This window comes from Platalea leucorodia (assembly GCF_965183815.1).
Source record: "Platalea leucorodia genome assembly, chromosome: 1".
Classification (NCBI taxonomy): Eukaryota; Metazoa; Chordata; class Aves; order Pelecaniformes; family Threskiornithidae; genus Platalea; species Platalea leucorodia.
In genome coordinates, this window is record NC_138823.1 from 142,442,210 (window position 1) to 142,464,611 (window position 22,402).

Below are 22,402 nucleotides of genomic sequence, written 5' to 3' on the forward strand. Positions count from 1 at the left end.
TTCCACCCACTGCAAAGAACACTGCAATCCAAGCCAAACCAACATGAACTAAGCAGTTTTGAGTCTCAGCCATCAACATTTGAGTACTTAATATAAGGTTTAAATGAACCATACAGATTAAATACTCCCATCAGCCTCTTTAAAATTAAACTTTTTTCCTGTTAGATTTGGTCTTGTACTGTCACAAATTACTGGACCAGCTGCAGTAACATTTCATTGCTTGTGCTTGCAGGTGGTTAGACGAGATGGTTAGACCCCACTACTTTTAATTAAGAAACTACCTCTATCACTCATATTTAAAATCACATTAAGAGGTAGGAATTTTTGACCTCTCAAGAAGGTTTTGGCTTGGAATCACAATCTCTTAAACAATCCATAGCTTCTAGTGACCACAAAACGTAGAGTACAGTAAATAACTTACAGTGATTCCGTGGCCACCACTCTCTCTGCCAAACCATACAGTGAATTGCCAGATGTCAAAACTACGAGATGACTGAGATGCGGGCTTGGCACCTTCTCCTTCCTCTCTTCAGCAGCTGTGAGAGTTCCTGTGGGATCTGCAGAGACCTCCTAAAACAAAGAATTTAACAATTGAAATCCCACAAAAACAGCAAGAATGGCTCCAGCTGAGCAGTTTCAGATGACAGATAAGATGAAGGAATGTTTCCAATTCTAAGGTGTAATATAAATCAAGTCTGAATCAAAACACAACCATAGAGTTTTCCATTTGAACAGTGTGGTGTTCAAGCAGGTGGAAAAAAAAAAAAAAAAAAAAATCACATCACGTAGATCAATATCTATCTCAGGGAAAAAAAAAAGGCAGAGAACAGACTTCTTACTACACCTTAATGCCCATACAGGCTTTAGCCCAACCATCTACTGGGAGACTGAATTCTCACCCTTGGAGATAGTATCTTCAATCTGACAGCAACCAAATAAGGAGACAAATCAAGGGAATATTACTTATGCATGGCCTTTACTGCTTATGTGAGCTGCGGCTAACTTAGGTAAAATACAAATGATGTTTTTAAACAAGTTATCATTCCATGAAAAGTTCTGTCCTGCAGACATCTTGATTGTAGAAAGCAAGGAAATATTCACATCACAGGAAAAGAATTTGTAATAAGAAACAGGTTACACCAGTGCCCTGTTGCAAAATTTAAAAAAGAAAGCAAACAAACAAAAAAACAAGGGAAAAAAAACAGAAAAAGAAAAAAGAAACAAATGCAAAAAAAAAAGAAACAAATGCAAAAAAAAAAGAAACAAATGCAAAAAAAAAGAAACAAATGCAAAAAAAAAGAAACAAATGCAAAAAAAAAGAAACAAGGAAAAAATTGAAAAAGGGGAAAAAACAAAAAAGGAAAAACTGGGAAAAGGGAAAAAGGAAAAAAGAAAAGAAAACAAACTAAAAAAAGTAAAAGAAAATATGAAAAATACCCCCCAAAAATGGAAAAAGCACACACACACACACACAAGATGCAAACAATGAAAAATAGAAAGAATTCAAAAAATAGAAAGAAAAATGAAAAAAAAAAAAAAAAAAAAAAAAAAAAACAAAAACCAAACGCAAATTTGTAAAAAAACCCGGGGTGGGTGGTGAGGGTAAACAAAAAGAACCAAAAAAGAACCAAAAGAGAACGAAAAAAAGAACCAAAAAACTGCACCTCCACATTTGAGGAATGTAAGTACTCTACATCTGAGGAATGTAAGTACAAGCTCCAGCTAGAAGAGGACTCACAGAAGGAAGAAATTCCCAGAGCTATCATATTAGTCTAAGCAGGTATATAAATGGACATCCTCTGAAGCTTAGCTGTTTGCCAAAACCACATCAGAACATGAAAACATAAACGGCTTTACATTAATTACTCATACCATGTTTACGGCTTACACACAGGCTATAAAAATATCAGAAATGCTACAAAGCAAAGGTGGTATAAAACCCAGAACAGATAAAGAAGGTAGGCATAATATGGCACTGATTTCTTAAGTAAGAGCCTTCCAGGACCCTGGGATAGAAACTCTGTCGCCAGACAGGTGCGGCAGCATATCAGCCTGTTTGTATGGAATGAAAATAAATTTGAGCAGTAACACAGTGACAAGTAGTGGTAAAAATAATTTCTTCAAAAGCAAGATCAGGTGCACAACATGTCTGCTGTAAAACAACATATGAACACACAACCAATATGACAACAACAATGCTTAAATATGACATTTATGGTTGGTCTCAAAAAACAAATCAGCATCATTCTCAGATTGCTGTAAAACTAGACAAAGATGAAGCCAAAAACTTGATAAAAAACAAAGCAACTTTGCAGTTTGGTTTTTTTTTCCCCCCCAATTGGAGACGGAAATAAATTGAGAGGAAATTACAGTGAAGTCACTAAAGAATCAGGAGTAGGAGGAAGAAAAATAGACTCAAGCTGACCACAACAGTCACCTGGAGTTTCTTCTAGGCTTCACAGCAGAGAACAACTGTGAGGAGTGACACAAAATAGAATAATTGCTGTGCACATGTTTTTCAGAGAGTTTTGCCTAAGAGGAAAAGGCGAGCAGTGAGCACTAGAAAAAAACTGATGGAATTAAGTGGTGGTCTAACTCATTCTAAATATCAGGATTGAGACAAGAAGAATATGCATTGTAGATCCTGAAAAGCCAAGAGAAAGGGCACTGCACAGATGATCAGGTGAAAAAGGGAAAAACAACAGGGAGGTTATTCTGGTAGTAAAATACCTGACAGACCCATTGCGGTTATATTGCAACAATTAAAGGCAGGATAGGCAGAGATTGATTATGTCAAAATGTGTAAGGACTTGGTGAGAATTTAAGTGATCCAGAATGAGCAGAAAGATCAAAACTTTGTTGCTATAGACAAAGCTGCACCAGAATATGTTTACTGTTTGGATGAAAGCCAAGCCAAAAGAGACATTAAGAATATAAGACAACCAGGAGGATAATAGTGTCCAAGCTCTTAAATATGGTTTAAGGTGTGGAGGGACAAAAAGATCACAAGTTCCACTTTAACTGTCTTAGATTTTAGTTGACAGTTAGCTCCGGTGATGTGACAGCCTAAGGCAACAACAGGGAGCTGGATTTGCTAATTCAGGAAGGCTCTTTCAGTTCTGCGTCTCCCAAAGATGTCAAACACACACATAAACATGGGCTACAGCAGACGGAGCCAAGTGCAGACCGGGAAAGTGGAGTTCTCACTACAGAGAGTGAGGAAAGTATCTTCAGACTTCTTAAAAAAAAATTGGTAATAGGTTACAGAAGCAGAAAGCAGATAAAGCAGGGAGCCTTGAAGGATCCCCACAGAAATTCTGACATTAAAAACAAAGACTGCTGACTGAGCAATACCATCAACACATCATTTGTAGTGCTAAAAGATTTCTCAGAAATAGATCAATGAGCAAAAGAGAAAACTTCTAAAAGAAGCTTATGGTAAATGCTACCAGATACAGATGCACTGAGCATGGGAAAGATTATAAAGGCTAGCCACACCACTATGTTATTTGAAAAATGGATTTTCTTTCTGTGTTCACATTCAGCCAGATAAATTTGCAGTTAAACTGGCCAGACATTTCACAATACCATGAAGTTTGCATTCTGCTGAGTCTATCAGAATGGATAAGCAAGGCAAAGGGCCTGGATATTTGCTAAAACTCATGTAAACTCTTTCAGGCAGCTCTGAAGATACCTGCCTAGCACATCCACAAGTATAGTGCACACAGGCAATAACATCTAATCATCTAGGCATAATGGTCAATTCTTTAAAAATATTAACTGAGCCAAAGAGACCATTGATTATCTATCAAAATCCACTCTTAATCTGCATTCTTTTTTTCTTTTTCACTTCATGTTATTCTTAAAAAACAAACAAACAAACAAACCAAAACAAAAAATGAGAAGCTTTGAAACATTTACACATGATTAAAAAACCAAACCCACAGCCCACCAACCAATTCTCTTTGGTTTCTTAAGTAAGTGAGAAACAAAGATGCTTAAATCTTTACCACTGATACTCCTTCCCCTAGCTCTGTGGCTCACTGTCTCACTTACTCTCACTGTCTCACTCACTTTCTCAATTCTCGTTGCCTCACTTATACATTCGAATAGTTCTTGAAACTTGATGCTGAAAATAACAGGTAAAGCCAATTGTAAAAGCACATTGCATTCAAGGGTAACAGTGCTTTTTGAATATGATGTAAATGTGTTAAGGTTTAAAAATGGTACTTTTCAATACTCCTACTACATTTTAAGTTGAAAGATTAGTATTTTCTTGCTGAGGGGCACAAAGCTTACAAAGCAGGTAATCTTGACTCAGCCCTTAGGAAACTAAATCAAATGTAAACAATACAAGCTACTACAATGATCACCACTCAACACACTTGAAGAGAGCAGGTCATTAAAAACTAAACAACAAACCATCTTGAGAAACCATGCTATTGATTTTCTATTTATTTACAATCCTTTGCAGGCAAGCGATACCTTTACAGCATTATGAAGTGCCATGCAAGGGATCCCCAAGCTTGCCAACACTTGGAATGCACGCACTTCGCGCCGACCCCAGGGCTGAGCTGATCAGCGTTGCCTTGTGGTAGGCATGAGGTTTCCGACTTCAAGAGCGTGGCTCCTCTGTGCTTTTTGTCACAAAACAAGCATGTCCCAAGCCTCAGCTGCGTCAGTCCCACTGACTTCAGTAACGGACTTCAATAAAATTTGCGTAGAAACTTCTGGGATCTTTGCATTTCATTTATTTCTTAGTGTTCAAAGTTAAATGGCAGACTTTTTGCATAAAAAATTACCAAAAGTTAGCAAGTTTATTTACTATCTTGTCTAACCTAATGCAACAACCCCTCTATTAGGAATCACTATGTGCTGATAGACAACTGAGAAAATGAGTCATTAGCTATACGTTAAAAAATAAGTATCAAATGAGCGTCTGCAGAAAAGCACGCCCACTGCCTCACCCTTGGGAACCAGAACCACTACCTTACAAAAACATGTAAGCCAGTCTGGTCCGGTCGCACGCATTTTTACTGCGACATTTTTCTTATCCAAAGAAAGACTTTCAGAAGGAGCTGCTGCCAGCTCCTAGGTGCTCAGCTGCGACCCTGTGGACACCTGCACTCCTCTGGGACTAGGAATCAGCCCAAGTTTTGGGTGCCCAGCAAGAAGTCTCTGCAGTGACTAAAATGAGATGGCTCAGTGACTGCTCAAAAGAGACAAAGCAATTGCCAAACCCCAGAAAATTTATTCCAAGAAATAAGCTAGAAAACTTCAGTAAATCATTCCAGTCTACTTGGGTAACACAGTCCAAAAAAAAAAAAAAACCACCAAAAAAAAGTTGTATAAAGAGCTCTAAATGAATAATGTAAGGAAGCAAAACAGCTGCAGAAGTCCTAGCATATTTTCAAAGTGCTTGTCATGTCAGAACTCTCTTTTGTATACACCGAGTTCTCTTCCCTTGACAAGCAATTCACACAACACCTTAAACATTGTCATTATGTATGTTGTACAAATCTTTTCAAAGAGAGGAAGAAAAGAACCTATGAATTGTCTTTTCTTTCTTTTTTTTTTTTCTTCAGGCTTTTTTTTTTCTTTGAAGGAGCGGAAGACCAAGCAAGGATTATTAAAGTTGCAGAAATTATCTTTGGCCAAACAAAACCTCATCAAGAATCACAGCTCACAGCTACCATTTCAGCGAGGAGCTTAGCTATGTCTTTTAGGAGCAGCATCCTGTGCTAGGCACTGCCATGTCAAGTAACAAATTCCACAGCCCGGACTCTCCAGAGCTTGCCATCGATATGCCAAACCAGGACGTAACAGGGTACATTTCCATGCTAAATAATGCAGGACTGTGCTGTGACATTTTAAGTAAAACTGGTTTGTTTCCAGAACTGGGACTAGTGTAACTGAACTGTACCATTCCACAGCATCAAAGGGTCAAAGCCAAAATGGATTGGAAAGTCAGGCATGAAGAAAAAAATTGTTCCTCCCATTATTCCTTATCTTATTTGTACAGCTGAAAAATCTACATTTTCCATCTCTGCACCATCAATCTCTAACCTACTGTCACTGCCAAAAGATATATACTTTATGGGGAAAGAGCCCAAAAGCTAGAGACAAAATCTAAAATATGTTAACCAATACTTCTTTATACCAGTGATTCCTTGCATCTACTCTTCTATACATTGCATTGCAATGCTTATATACTTTACCACAGTGATTTATTTTCTACTGCTGTAAGGCACAGTAACTCTAACAAACTTCATTCTAAATCTCAGTTTCACCTGAGCAAGCCAGTTTGCAATGAAATATTTATGAGTATTCCATGGTTTTTTGCCCCAAAAATCTCACTTTTGGAAGCAGCAGTATCACTCAAGGCAGCTATTTGCATACACAGGACATTCACAAACAACATCTAGGTAATGGCAGTACCATGACTAAGTTACATTCTGTGAAGATAAGGAAGCTGCTTAGAGACAGATAAAGCAAGGAATCAGAAGTTGAAATTTCCCTTCCGAATCCCCAGTTATCGTAGTTCACATCCATCTGATTGATGCCTGCCTGGGGGGCTTACTGGTCTGAGTGGACTAATATGAACATCATTACTATTGCAAAAAACACATTCCTGTTAGAAATGACAAACACAAGGGCCGAACGTGTGTAGATATCTCTACATATCCCACTCAGGGGAACTGTCAGTGAGGAGACGTACGCAGCTCAGAAACAGGCACTCATTTTGACGTGCTTGACCTAATCAAAACCACACCTTAGCATTATAAGCGAGGCTGAAACAATAGCACTTCTTCCTCTCCCTTTCACTCTGCTCCTTCTGCGTGTGTCCCTTTAATACATCCTGCTGGTATGAATGAAACACAGCTTGTAGAGTGCTATTTCTGGAGGATCCAAATTATTAGCTCTGAAGATGCTGCACAGCAGAACTCTGTACTGAAGCTATTTTGTGCTAGCTGTGGAAAGGCCTGAATATGAAGTTAAGATACACGTATGAAGTTCAGTACAACGTAGCCAAACAAATTTTTGAAAGTCATATTGTTCTCTTACCTCTCAGAAATGAAACTGCACCCTAATCTACTTTAAAAAAAATACTCAAAGTGCTTATATTTTTTATACTTTTGAGTTAGGCGACAAGTATTTCCTTAAGGCAAAGACAAGTAGCTCAGACACAGAAAACTGGTTACTCAATCACTGTAAGCTCCCAGCACACTTCCACATAACTTACTATAAGAAAGCAAATAAAGACAGTTTTGCTTATCGGTAGGCCCCTTTTATTTATTTTGTAACTAAACCTACTTCATTTCTAGATGAAAAGAAATTTCAGACCATACTTAAACCAGTATCAATATTAGTAGTGCAGAGATTAAAAGCCATAGCTGGACAAAACTTCATTATTGGTATAACAGTTTTAAATAGGAAGCATATTTAAAGCAGTAGCACCTAAAGAACATGCTTGCTCCATCTTGTAAAGAGTTTTAAGTCCCTTCATCATTGTCATTTTGATTACATCATACAAAACATCCAAACTAAAAAACATCCAAATTACAAACATGTTTTTGTATAATAATAAATATGAGGAGGAGGGGCACTTTTACTTCCAACTGAAGTGGTGAGGTTTGGTGGTTATTGTTTGCCTTTTTTTGTTTACTACAATGTTTATTATTATATCGGTGCAGGAGCAGCATACGGACATGCAATAATATGTATCACAGCTGAGGTGTCATGTTATTGCCCTGTGGTGAAGTTAACACGACCGAACACACGTTCGTATCTCAGTTATTTCCTGTTCACAGCCTAAAACATTAATCTAAACTGCAGGTGGACTTGCTGCAGTTTATAAAGTACAGTTGGCTTTACTATGAAGTATTAGATTACAAAACAGAGGAGAAGGGATTCAGCTATAGCCGAGTACTGCTTAGAGGGGACAAGGACCCTCCAGCAGAAGCGGGGGGTATGTGATGCATGAGGAGGGATGCAGGGAAGAGGAGAGGAAGCGCTTTAAATTGCTGCAGCCTTTTTTGCTCAGTGGCCGTGAGTCAGAAACCCAACTCTCTGTCTCTCGGTGGTCCAATTCAAAACCAGGATCGTACTCTCTCAAGTATGGCGAGTATACTCTAAGTACAGTATATATTAAAAGAGCACACACTTCTTGCACTGTAATAATAGGGAAGTATAAACTTAGAGCAGCTCCGTAATGTCCTATTGGGAATGCCTCCAATCTTCATACAGAAGATGCTACAAAGATGCGAGAAAGTACGTTAGAGCAGCTTTGCTTTACTTTGCCCCTTCCACTTTGCTTTCTCCTTCAAAAAGGAAGCTTAAAATTCAGCAGAATAATAAAAGTAGTACCCTAAAAGGTATCAGATGTAAATTAGAGTGCACTAATTCAGTCCCAAACAGGAACTACAGAAAGTCTACAAAAAGCTGGAGGAGCTGGAGCTGCCTCTAAACCCTCCAACTATTCCTCTTTCTCCTGACAATAAATATAGAATAAATAGGCCTTCATCCACTTGGTATCTCAAAAAAGTAATGGACAAAGTCCAAGAGGAAAGCTAGGAATGATCCAGTCTAAATTACTAAAGGGTCTTGACATAGATCACAGAGCTCAACCTTCACAGGCACTGACAGATTAGAGGAACTATTCCGATCTACATGCAATTCTGGCAGAGCCTTGGCCACAGATTCAGACCTATCAGATACAGACTACCTTTATCAAAATAAAATATTGAAAGATGCTGCCCTCAGGAACTGAAATGCGACAGAAATGATAGTCCTTAATAAAGTTACCACGAACAGAAGACAATACAAAAAACCAAAATTCCCAACAGGCCATGGGACTGAACCCTGCAACACAAACATGAGTATTTTCAGAAAGCAATTTACAATAATCTAAAATAAGAGGAGAATCTTGAGAGGAGTCCAGAACAGTCCATACAATCATGAGAAATACTCATTTTATGACACAATAAAGATTAATCTCAACTTTCATAAACTCTTAAAAATAAGCAAACAATAAAAATACCCAGAAGACTTTTTCTTCCTCATGAATCAAAGTGAAAAATTTCCATTTATAACATAAGACCAGCATAAGTTCATAAGATATTAATAAACCTCATGGAATGCCTTCAAGTTAATAGTAGTTAGCTAGGATTATTTCCTCCTTTAAAATCCTACCTGGAACATAGCTATTAATTTCAATTGATGCCAACGTTATCTGTAACAGCACTGTTAAATGACTGAGGAAGAAAAATAAGTCCCGTTATTTTTCCAATTTACTCCTAGAAATGATTTTTTAAAAATTATTTTCACCGATTAAAAAAAAAATTCAAGACTGTAAAGCACTGTCAGGAACTGTGACTACAGAGTAAGTTTAAAAAATTAATTCCATAACTTGCCATTTTTCCATAATCTTTAACTGATTCGTTTGCAAGATCTTCCTAGAATTAATTTTTCTTTTTGAACACATTGCCTTTGAGATGAATACGAATATGACTAGCCTTTTTCTGTTTTAGAGAGGCCTGCGGTTATTAGTTATCTTATGCTCCCTCTACTGGCTCTGTAAGAAATGGCCCCAAAACCCTTTTAAGAAGCTTCTCTGAAAGAACAGTTTAGGATTTTATATAATACTTCAAGGAATTAAAAAGGCATAAAGTACAATTCTGCGGAGTGCCAAATCCTTGTGAAAGTCATAGTAGAGCATCTGTCTTCCACTTCTTTCTAAGGAAGAAGCCTTAAAAAATAAATCCTTCCTGCAGCATCCATGGTATTAATTACTATCCAAGCCATTTATGATACTCTTAAGAAATGTCTTCATAATGTTTCAAGGGTTTTACATTTAGGTGGGAAAAAAACCCTACAAATTTCCATTTTTGCATAGTTCTTAGCAATATTTCTTTATATTTCTTTTTCTTCTTAACTCTGCTGCTCAGTTGAATCCACAAAATCTACCTGAAGTCTCCTGTTTACCCTTTGTAATGTGATATGAAGGACAGTAATCTCGTACCCGAACGACATAAGCACCATACTTACTTTTCACATTTTGAAAATAACTCATGAAGTGGCCGATGGGATATAATCTATAAAATACATCAGGGAAAGTTCCCGACAATTCAGAAATGACTTAACTAAGGACTTCGTGTACTACTACTATTATTTTGTAAGGTGAATGATCTTCAGGAGGGCTTACTGTTTTGCTGTTCTTTTACTGAAGAAAAATGAGTCACCTATTGTGCGGGTTTTTTTTTATATAAAATGTCTCAGTTAATAAGGATAATACTGGAATGTCTCTTTTTATTAAATGAACCATAATACATTATAAGATTTAAATACATAATTTTGTTGTTATATCTAGCAAAATCTATTAAACTAGTTTTGTTGTATATCAGAAGCAAGTGATTTCATACAATAATGGTATCTACATCATGGTACACCATGAATCTAAGACTTTGTCATTACAGACACTGAATATGAAGAGAGGCAAAAATTAGAAAGCCACGATGAAATACAGTTCCTAAATTTCCTACACAGACCTCTACTCCACTGAGCATTAACAAAATCCAGGTACTTACCAGATCAATCAGACTCTCCTGGATTCTGTTCAGTGTGGTGCGTAATCTGCTGCTACTGAGGCCCAGTCCCGTTGATTCGAACTGAAAGAAATACATTCTATTTAAGTTGGGAAAGGAAAACCCATTGGTTTAAACTTTATAATGATACAGCAAAACTTTAGTTTGTAAACACTAGCTACAATTTACTTACATTAAATTTTTAGCACATAATCACAAGCATACAAAATGTAAAGAAAATCAACAGAGGTCACAGCACTCAACACTGCACTGGAGTGAAAAATGACCCGAGTACCTTTCATGAAGATGACAGCGCCCCATTCATACCAATAAACAACCAGTATCCTTTATTGTTATAATACTGCATTTGGGTGCAGGACTCCAGATTTTCTCATGTGGGTGATGAGCCCAGAATGGTGCACCACGATGCCCCCACTGAGACCTGCATGCACACCACACCCAAGCCAAATGGTCTTGACTGCTCTCACCAGCTGTAAAATTTCTTGTAATTCCTTATTAAATACCTAACTTGCATATGTAAAATTATACCCATTGATGTTTATAAAACAGTCATTATTACTTAATGCTTATAAAGATCTACCTGAGAAATGTGCCATCTTCATGTTCATGGCTCAGAAGTATTATGGGGCAGATGTTCAGCTGGGACAAATCAATATACCTACACTGATTTCCTGGTAAATGCAATGAATTATACCAGCTGAGGGTCTGATTCGACATGCATAATTCATGTAACTACTTCTCTTCTACTTCCAATTAAAAAAACCAAAGAACAAACTAACACAACAAAGGAAGTGGAAATGAGACAGCTAAGAAACACACATTTATATCAAGAATCTGGAAGTATTTGAATACAGTTCTGGTATGTGATTCGCACCAAAAGGCAATTTACTGAACAACATTTAGAGCACTGTACTATTAGACATCCCTTCAACGCACTAAATGAGGGAAGGAAGTGTTCATGTCATCCCATCTGCTCCTTTTAAATACAAAAAGGTATAATTTAGGTCTCCATTTACTGTATCTAACATTTCTGACTTATGACATCCATCTGTCCCAATCCTCCTATATATTCAATCAAAATTTACATCTGAGCTGAATTCCCACTGGAAGTACACTCTGCTGAAATTTAGAACCTGATCTAGGAGACAAATCACTGTCCTAGTGTCCATGTTTGACAAAAAGAAGTGCTTACGCCTTTGTTTTTCTGCAGTTGAAGTAAGCTTTTCTATAAAAATAATTTGTATTTTTCTTCACATTGTTACTGTAGAAATATCAGTTCGGAACTGCCTTTGATTTTGCAGGTATATGAGTGAAAAAGAAAATAACTTTTCCCCTTTAAGAAACACACCCTTAATTCTCTTTTTTTTCTTCCTTAGCATCATATAGTAGTTTTTCAAGACATGGCCATAAGGACTGCAAATTCAAAACAGGCTATTTTCCCTGTTAAGGTAAGAACAGAAAAAACACCCTGCTTAAAGGAAGAAAAAAAAAAAAAAAAAAAATTTAAAAAAATGTATTTACAAGTTTCAGCCATTAAATTTCATGTTAAGAAATTTGCACCTGCACCATCAAAACTACACATCACACAATCTGCCACTAATTCTTTCTCTTTCTGCTTTTCAATTACTAACTTTCAATAGCTATCACTAACTTTCACTTACTTATTCTATAATGATATATTTTGCTCTAAAAAATGGCAATTTCACATTTGAAACCTATCTGAATGAAAAGGGATGTAAAAACAAACTTAAATTTCTATAAAACACTACATATCAAGAACTCCAGATTTATCAGGCAACCAGTTACAGCCTAAAGTCAGAATTGTGCATCCATATGTATGGGACGAAACCCCCCCAAAAAACGAAGAAGAAAAAAAAAAAAAAAAAACAACCGAAAGCAAACAAAAAAGGGGGGTTCTGCAAGGACAGAACTTCATGACTTCACGCAGAACATGTCACTCATCAGTATAACTGCTTTGCTTCATGGAAGTTTTTGCTATTGCTATATGCAAAGTGGTAGATATTTACATGCCACAAATTGATGATGTAGTAAGCAGAACATTAAGACAATTTACAGAATAATTTTACTCATCACCAATTCTACATAACCTTTCAGAGTTAAAAAAAAGTGTTTTCCATAAGAATGGCCATTGTTTTACAAATTATTAGGTCTTGTCAAAAAAATTAAAACTCGCCTCAAATTAATCTGCTAAGGAAGACTATTCTGTGGCATGTTCATGAATGTCTTACACTTTAGTGAGTAAACATTAAATATAGGCAATTCCTTTTGATTTCATGTTAGGTTGCTCCATAATTTGAGATAAGGAGGAAAGGCAGCCTTAACTTGCATCCCACAAATTAAAAAGGTTTTGAAAGAGCAATTCTGCTTACAATGGTGTGCAACATTTGGCAGTGAAGAAAGCCAAATACTGACTACATAGGATAATCATTCTAAAGAGGTCTGGAAAGAGCAGTGACTTAGCATCGTGACCGGACATAGAACTCAACACGTATATTTTAAATCCTTGGTTTTCACTGAACTGGCAACGAATTCTGTACAATTCATTACTCTCCTTACGTGTGTACTAACGCAACACATACAACATAAGCACAATATTCACACGGAATTTCAACCGCTTAAGGGAGTTACATTACCAGCATACTTTTAAGAATCCCATTTGATGCTATTTTGTAAATAAAAATAAAACAGGAACACTCTCAGTGGTCTAAATCACATACCATCACCCATCTCTACTTTCTAAAGGTTTCTAAACACTATGGGGAGTGAGGACATTTAAGCAGCATTACAAGAGGGTTTATTACATTCATAGACCCTTTGTAAGCATTATGTTTCCCATGAAAAATCATCTGTCAAAACAAAAATTAGGCACGCTACAAAAACATCACAATTTTACCACCCATCTGCTATAATCTTTACCTGCCTAGCACTGTGCTGTTCTCTGTTAGAAATAGAGAGTGAAGAACTCGGTATGAGCTTTAAAAACACAAAATGGGAGGTGCAAAAAAATAAATGCAACGTAATGTGAATACCAGAGCAGCTGACGAAGCCAATGGAAATCAATTATCTTAACAAAAAAACCAAAAAGCGAGAAACAAAAAAACATGCATCTTCTAAACACAAACAAATTGCAAATTCATTTGTCCTGCCAAAGAGAACAGCTCAAAATCATTTAGAACCATATGTTGAGTCTGAAAATCCATTACAATTTGCCAACAGATGATGATGAATTTGGAACCCCATGATATTATTACTTGTGGAGTAATTTAGGGGCCAAGAGAAGAGAAAATTGTTTTTACACGCAGCTTTTCATAAATGCTTTAAGACAATTCTGCTGAAAGTTGATCTACGTTATGTACAGACATTGCCAACAAGCATTTATTTCAACTACAAGATCACTCAAAAAACCCCTGTTTTCATTAATGCAATTAGCTTGACAGAAGAATACTAGATCTGAAAAAGTGTATTTCAAACCTCTTAAACCTGAGTTACTACTTAACTTTCATGGCCCCCTTCTCCTCTTCCTTTTGCTATTCTTATCTAATTTAGAGAAACAGATATAGGAAAATTAAATCAACTCATACTCTCTAGGCTCCAAACCACCACCCTCCTTCTGCAGACTGTTCCTTCTCTCCCTACTTTCTGACATGACTTTTAGGTATTTCACGTTGCCTTTCCTCCCTTTCAAAATACTGCTGGAAAAAAAAGAGTACAAATTCTATTCAAAACATAATAGGATTCATGACCCAGTGATAATGACACTCTCAGTGCTTATTCCCCATATTGCTGATCTAATCAGCCTTTTCATACTCCTGCATTCAAACCCATTCCGTTGCCACTGATTTTTCTGGGGATTACATGTTAGGGAGTATTTTAAGTAAAGAGATCTCTTCTGTATTCTCATTCTGTGTGTACAGTGATACTTGGAAATGAACAATATTTCTACCTACCGTGTCATTTCGGCCAAAAAACGTATAGACTGCATACAGATAGTAATCGAAGAGCTGGGACATGAAGTGGATCACATCAAATGCAATTGGTTTCAGAATATTCATCATCTGCATGTATTTCCCTTAAAAATGAAATACAGAAGATCAGTTTCCTCAGCATAAGTGCTACAAAGACAGCACTGAACTTGACAAACTCGAAACTGGCTTTACAAAGTTTACTATTTAGCCTTAAATATTGATTAAGAACAACTTAGTAATATTTTAGAGATTGGGATGTTTAAATACAAAGTTAAATATGATGACTAAGACACCACAAATGCCCCAAGACTTCTCCAAATGTGGATGTTAATCCATATCAAAATGTCTTGAACCATTCTTGGCTTTCTGGTACCAAATTCAAAATATACAACCTTCTGGATCCTCTACAAGTTTCAGCTTCACTTAGCCAAAAAATAATAATCCCCTAAAGTAGTCTCCAGCAAATGATATAGAGAGCCACTGAAGATTTTATGCATTAGTGTGTGTTTATATATGCACATATGGATATTTTTCAAGCAATGAAAAGCACAGTATAAAGATGATATGCCCAAGATTGGATTTCATCCAACAACTCTATATATAATGTGTTTCACATCAGCAACATAGCATTTCCTGCTCTCCTTCCTTTTTATCCTTGGGTAAGAAACCCAAATAGTTTTAAGATGTGTGGTAGAGATATTTCTAGAGGGACAGACTGACAGAAAAGGAGGACACCAGGACCCTGGCACATCCAGGGAGAAGACTAATTCCTTCTCTTCCTTCCTGTTCTCTGTTGTTGCACATTTGACTTGGGAAAATAAAAATTTTAAAAATTTATAAAAACCTCAGGACTTTCATCCATATGTTAGCTGAGTCAAACCGACCAGCAGATTTGGACTCGGAAATAGATTTTTCACTACAGGTCTAGTTTACAGGGCCTACAGTTTTTAGTTATTTTGTTTTTCAGCACAGGGAATGGCTCTTTTTAGAGAGTCATACAAGAAGTGTACTTAACGAAAACCTCAATATTGCAGATACCTTACATTTCATGCTGGCTAGCTCAAAACTGACATACTGCTTGCCCTATTAGCATCTTAAAAACATAAAGAATATATAGTAAACTTTGGGTTATTATAGTAACAGACAGCAATTTTTGAACCAAAACGCAAATGCAGTCCACCCAGCATGTAGGATATAGCAGATCATTTAACAAATTGTCACATTCCAGACATGTTTTGATGTGACAGGATGGAAAAAATTACACGAGGGTGCTAAAATAATTTCTTTTTCCCATAGTCAGCAACACTGTTTTTCAAGTTAATGCTGTGCGCAGCAAAGTAATTTACTAATTGATACAGAAAATGTTGTTTTATGCAGAGAAACTGAGTAACAAAGAAACAAAATTAGCTGTTAGTATCAGGAGGAGTTATTTGAATTTTCTTAAGCAACTACTGGTATAGGTCAGGAAAGATAACATTAATTTGACAAATACATGGTACACCTACATACATGGTAAGATGATATCGCAGTATGGTAAGAATCAAGCAATAACCTGACATTGCTACTTTCCAGGTTTCTGTCCAGCTTAGACTCCCTGCTTGAATACTATGCATCTGTGTCCCAGTTTGCTAACACACGCAAGCATACATTTTGTTATTTTTGGAGATTTGACACAGGTTGCAATACTTAATATTTGGCTGTTTAGCCCAATTGTTAATTGGGCTAATTATCAATGTTTTAATCTACAGCATTATGAACAAACTGAAAAGCAAACTTAAAAAATTCTGTGTCTTCCAAAAGGGAAAACCAAATGCAGCTAATTCTAGCACAGCCCAATGTGGAAATTTTCAGATATTTGGGAAAGGATGGTACCCTAATCAAAGCAGCTGTCACCTCCATATGTGCTATCTGAATATTCTGTATTGCCACAGGCTGACTTTTTCCACTTACTCTGTGATAAATACATTTTTAAACTTGCCTGCAACCCATACCCTATTGAAAAGTGATGTGGCACATTCTGGAGAGTTGATTTCCAAATATCTGTGCAGTTAGCATGAATATTCAAGGTAATCTCTCAGGCAGTATCTTATGCTTTTCCAAAGGCTATACACTGTACACTGCCCAAGTATTGTCCCTATAAAAATCTTCTGATGCCAAGAACATTTCTCTATTACTACATCACTCAGCATCTCGACACAACAAGTGTTCCAAGAACATTTCCTCCTAGTTGCTCTCTGGGACGCCAACTTTTAACTTCTATACATTGTTACCAAGTTGCACTAAAGCGCCTGGTTTGGGTGAAAAGGCTGTATGGGAACATTTCCAAACAGCACTAACCCATGCTGTGCTAGAAACTTCCAGAAATACTTGAAAACGCCGCTTAGAGTTTCAACAGCTCAAAGTAGCTTGACTTTCTAGAGGCTCTCCATTAGTAGCTAAACTGCTGAACGTTTGCCATGTTTTATTTATTTTATTTTTATTATTTATTTATTTTATTGCTAAGTATTATTTCCAACACTTCTTTTGTCCTTAAGAACAGTAGGTAGAGAGTACTCTCTGTCAGACTAATCTATATAAAACTTATCACTAACACCAAAAAGGTAAATAAATACACAACCTCTTGAATAATACGTATTTGAATTGTAGTATATCTATGGTCATTAGTAAAATGATTTCCTAGAGAGCCTCACAATTCCAAATATGCAGCTTCCTACAACACACATTAAGAGCTAAAATGCCACTTTGAAGGAAAAAGTGAAAAGCCCATTGTAATTATATCATTTTGAAAGACTCCTATAATTTGTTTGCTTTTTTTTTTTTTTTTTTTTAAGTCCCATGAGGTTCTATGGTATGTGACCAATCACTTACTTCAGCTACAAGACTTGTGCTGTGAGATTTGCCATCATCATTATTATTTTCTTAAAAGTTAATGGGTTTTAAACCAAAAAAAAAAAAAAACCTAAGAATTTCTTCCCAAAAACCATTCACAGCAGAAACAAAAATGAGGCAAAAAAAAAGCATTAAAAAACCCCCGACCTACGAAACGGTTTAATGGGTATTTCGTAAGTCAGAATAATATTAAAATAAGAAATCACCCAAGCAATATATATAATGGAATAGTCATTAATTGTTCTTGTTGATGTATAGAACCTAGGTCAAAATATTCCATACAGATTTAACACAGGTTCATTCTTCCTTTACATTTTAAGTCAACACGCAATGGCTTGACAGGAAAAAACTAACCTTATAAATTAATCTAATGGTCACTTTACACTGGGAACAGAGAAATAATAATCTGGCTTATAAACTTGAGAGAAAACCAGATAAATTGAAGCGTTCACCTGAAATTCAAATTAAACGAAGTTATAGCAGCTCTCACTTCAGCTGTACATAGAAACTCATTATGTAGTTTAAGCTACATTTTGTTTTATTTACCTAGCCTCCATACAAAGCATACAGCACACAGAAATAGTTCAAAACGGGTTAGAGCACTGTTACACCCATTCAGTGAGTACTACTACTTGCATGACATCCCTTCCTAAAAAGTGAGGCAACAATTTCTGTTACTTGATTGGGTTTGCATGGCAAGGTTTTGTAGCGAGGGGCCTACAGGGGTGGCTTCTGTGAGAAGCTGCTAGAAGCTTCCCCTCTGTCCAACAGAGCCCATGCCAGCCGGCTCCAAGACAGACCCGCCGCTGGCCAAGGCTGAGCCCATCAGCAACGGCGGTAGCGCCTCTGGGATAATGTATTTAAGAAGAGGGAGAAAAAAACATATGCAACAGCAATTGCAGCCAGAGGTAGGAGTGAGAACATGTGAGAGGAACAACTCTACAGACACCAAGGCCAGAGAAGAAGGAGGGGAGAAGGTGCTCCAGGCAATGGAACAGAGGTTCTCCTGCAGCCCATGGTGAAGACCATGGTGAGGCAGGCTGTCCCCCTGCAGCCCATGGAGGTTAACACTGGAGCAGATAGCCACCTGCAGCCTATGGAGGACCCCACACTGCAGCAGGTGGAAGCCTGAAGGAGGCTGTGACCCCATGGGAAGGACATGCTGGAGCAGGCTCCTGGCAGAACCTGTGGAACCGTGGAGAGAGGAGCCCATGCTGGAGCAGGTTTGCTGGCAGGGCTTGTGACCCCATGGGGGACCCACACTGGAGCAGTCTCTTCCTGAAGATCTGCACCCCATGGAAGGGACCCATGCTGGAGCAGTTCGTGAAGAACTGCAGCCCATGGAAAGGACTCATGTTGGAGAAGTTCATGGAGGACTGACTCCTGTGGCAGGACCCCACGCTGGAGCAGGGGAAGAGGGTGAGGAGTCCTCCCCTGAGGAGGAAGGAGCGGCAGAGACAACGTGTGATGAACTGACCGCAACCTCCATTCCCCGTCCCCCTGTGCTGCTGGTGGGGAGGAGGTAGAGAAAATTGGGAGTGAAGTGGAGCCTGGGAAGAAGGGAGGGGTGGGGAGAAGGTGTTTTTAAGATTTGGTTTGATTTCTCATTACCTTCCTCTGATCTGATTGGTAATAAATTAAACTAATTTCCCCAAGTTAAGTCTGTTTTGCCTGTGACAGTAATTGGTGAGTGATCTTGCCTCTCCTTACCTTGACCCATGAGCCTTTTGTTATATTTTCTCTGCCCTGTCCAGTTGAGGAGGGGGAGTGATAGAGCAGCTTTGGTGGGCACCTGGTGTGCAGCCAGGGTCGACCCACCACACGCATCTTTATCTCACTCCAGACTTCCCTTTTTAAACCTAGTTTCCTTTATGAATTGCTTTTAACTAAGGTCAGGGAGCTGATCTAGATCTGCCAAAAGTCATGCTGATGCAATGCACAGGAGGCAGGAATATTAGTGACAAAATGTAGCAGGGACAAAAACTGCTTAAGTACTCACATTACTGCTACCAAAACAAATGTCTCTTAAAACAGAGCCTTATTTTCACGGAACAGAACTTTGCAGAGTACAGGCTTTCTGTAGATGGGACATATCTATAGTGTCCCCTGTACTACATTAGGCCCTTGCTTATTATTTGAGGCTCCACAGCACTGGTCTTGCACATGCGATTCACTTTGTCCAGCTTTATCTAAAAGCTAGACCCTTTGCCCACACTGGTTGCCTCAATCTCCTGTGCAGAGGGCAAGCAGCTCCAGAAGAAAAGTGCTAAGATATCTATGCGATGACATGCAGGCAAAGACATCCAGGACAGCCAACAAACTCAATCATCTTCTGGACTTATGTACGGTTCTCCATTGATAATGAAGGGATCCTAGACAACCATCTCAGATATACTCCTTGAAATTAGTGTTAAGTACCATGGCATCTTCCTAGCCAATAATCTGAGACAGTGCAAGACAAGCTGGAGCCCTACATGGCATTAGCAGAGACTGCTGGTAAAAGATAGGCAACGCTCCACAGCATTCCTGTCTGCAGGGAGATAATCCAGGGAACTGGATCAAACCTGGATCTCCTACAACCTAGTGTCACGCTCAGCCAAATCTGCCCAGCAACAACATGCTTATCTTCATGTTTTATAGGGATGATTCAAATGACAAGAGGGGAGACAAGAAGGGAAGAAAAACTAATAAATCAGATAGTCTGGCTAAATGGTGGTATCTTAGTTGTTTCTTGTTTTGGAAGCCATTAACCCATAGTTAAAAGAAATGTCTCTGATGCTCTTGGGGATGCTGTCTGGAAGAAGCGAATGAAATAACTGTACGCTAAGGCCAAAAGTCATGACAAAAGATGAAGGCATTTTCAACTTCTGTGGCAGAGGTGTAATATGCAGTTTACGTCTAACAGAAACATGGTGCAAAAAAACCTGTTTCATTTATGATATCAAATGGTAGGCATTCCTCCAAAAAAATACAAACTAAGGTGAAAGTGAGGCGGGGTCATTGCATATTAGAAACATGAGAAACTGCAAAGAAACTAGAAGGAAAGAATGACTAGGACAAGGACAAAGGCGAAAAACCAGACCTATTCACTCATGAAGTTACATTAAGAGTTAAAAGTACCAAAAGTCTTTCCAAAACTAAATTTTCCAAAGATGGTAAAAATCAGAGTTTTCCAATTACAGAAAACTAACAAAAGCAAACGAAACCAGTGGGACGTGACAGGACAGAAACTGTAGACAAACAAGACAGCCCAAAAGCAAGAATGAATATTTGCCTTGGTTTTCATTGGGGACAATGATACTGAAAGTGAGAAAAATGAAGAGAAGGGGGACAGGGTGACTAATGTAACTGAACTGGCCGCTTTCGGTCACACTGAGAATGAGCTGGAAAAGACTTTAAAACAGTCAAGCTACAGAAGCAAAGGAATCAGGACATAAATAAAAATGGCCGTGAAATCACCAGTCTGGTAATCAGTGTAATAACCTGTATGTGCAATACGCAGTCAAGGCATGGGCTGTACCGCTACGACTGGAAAACAGAAAATAAAAACATATTTGAGCAGAGGGAAAATAGTCATCCAAGCAACTACTGATCCACTGCTTTAATTTGTAGGATGCAGGACTTCAGATCAAGTTTTGAATAAAGTACGGAAGTGACAGAAGCAGAAAGACAAGAGGCAAAATTAAGATTTAGTGAAAGTATTAATTTAACAATATTGCACAGTAAACAACTGAAGCTAAAGTTTTTCAAATGAGTAAGGGCTTAATAAAAGAGAAGACAGAATGGAGTGTGTAGAAAAGGGAGGTATCTGGAAAAGCTACTAGTGGAGTTCCCAGCAACTGGCCTCTTCTTTAATATTTTCATTAATGACTCTGGCACAAAAATAAGAGTGTGATAATGGAAAAAAATAAGGAGGCACCATCAAAACAGAACAGGATTGACATAATGTACAGGAGGAACTGGAGGACCTTGATGACTACTGTAATAAAAATTGGATGAAATTCAGTAGTACAAAACGTAAAGCCATGCATTTAGGGACCAATTAATTAAAAACATGCATCTTTCTGCTATAAACTAGCAGCTCAAAAACTGGGAAAGTGAAGGACCTGGTGGCTGTACAAGCTTATTACAGATGGACTGAACTGCCAGTATAAGGAAGCTGTGAGAATCCAAAGAGGTGCAAAAGGGAGGCAGTATGTGACCAGAATGCTGCGATAAAACAGTGGCACAATGCAGTGAGATTTCATCTACAGTATTGCACATGATTTTGATAAATCTATAACAAAAGCAGAAAAAGAACTGGTAAGAAAGTAGGGGACTTAAGCTTCTGGTGGATAAATACAGAAGATACGAAAAAGCGTGGCACATTTAGTTTAGCAAATGAAAGACCGAAGAAATAGGATTGCTTTCTGTAAAAACAGCAGGGCGGTATGCATCAAATAACAAGACAATCTGTTAAACTTAAAAGTTTATTTTGGTGTAAGATCAAGTGGGCAGAAAATAGGTGGATTTTTTTTTTTTTTTAACCATGAAGTTGATAAGCTTCTAGAATAGAATTCCTATTAGATAGAGTGGTGGGAACAAAACAGAAGTATTCTTAAGCTGGAGCTCAAAACAAGCATATTTACAGTCAGTACTGAATGACATGTCTTCCTGTAGCACGGGCTGCAGGAGGTCCCCTTCCAGTTCCATGTTCCAAATAATGTTATTATCAGTCATTACAGAGACAATATAAAACACTCCCAATAGCAGAAATATTGAAAATTAAATGTAGTGCCAGAAGGGGGAAAAAGCATATACGTGAGCTTTGCAAATAATGCTAAAGTTTGGGGTTATGGCCAGAATCCACAAATATAAAGACTCTTTATGTAAAACTGGAAAACTAGAACTACAGCTCCACCTACTCTTACACTGTGGTAGGGC

General features: G+C 37.8%; 1 protein-coding gene across 4 annotated transcripts in view; it reads right to left on the minus strand.

The window, feature by feature from the left end:
• The window catches only part of VPS50 (VPS50 subunit of EARP/GARPII complex), a 100,165-nt gene that overhangs the window by 15,337 nt on the left and 62,426 nt on the right, over positions 1-22,402 (minus strand). For 3 of the 4 annotated variants that reach the window (XM_082320356.1, XM_082320355.1, XM_082320354.1), the window contains 3 exons: positions 14,573-14,694; positions 10,587-10,667; positions 422-570 (listed from right to left, as the gene is read on the minus strand). In XM_082320356.1, coding sequence (XP_082176482.1) covers positions 422-570; positions 10,587-10,667; positions 14,573-14,694 — 352 coding nt within the window. Of the gene's footprint in view, positions 1-421; positions 571-10,586; positions 10,668-14,572; positions 14,695-20,953; positions 21,008-22,402 lie in introns of those variants that run through there. The other variant, XM_082320357.1, reaches the window with a different exon arrangement.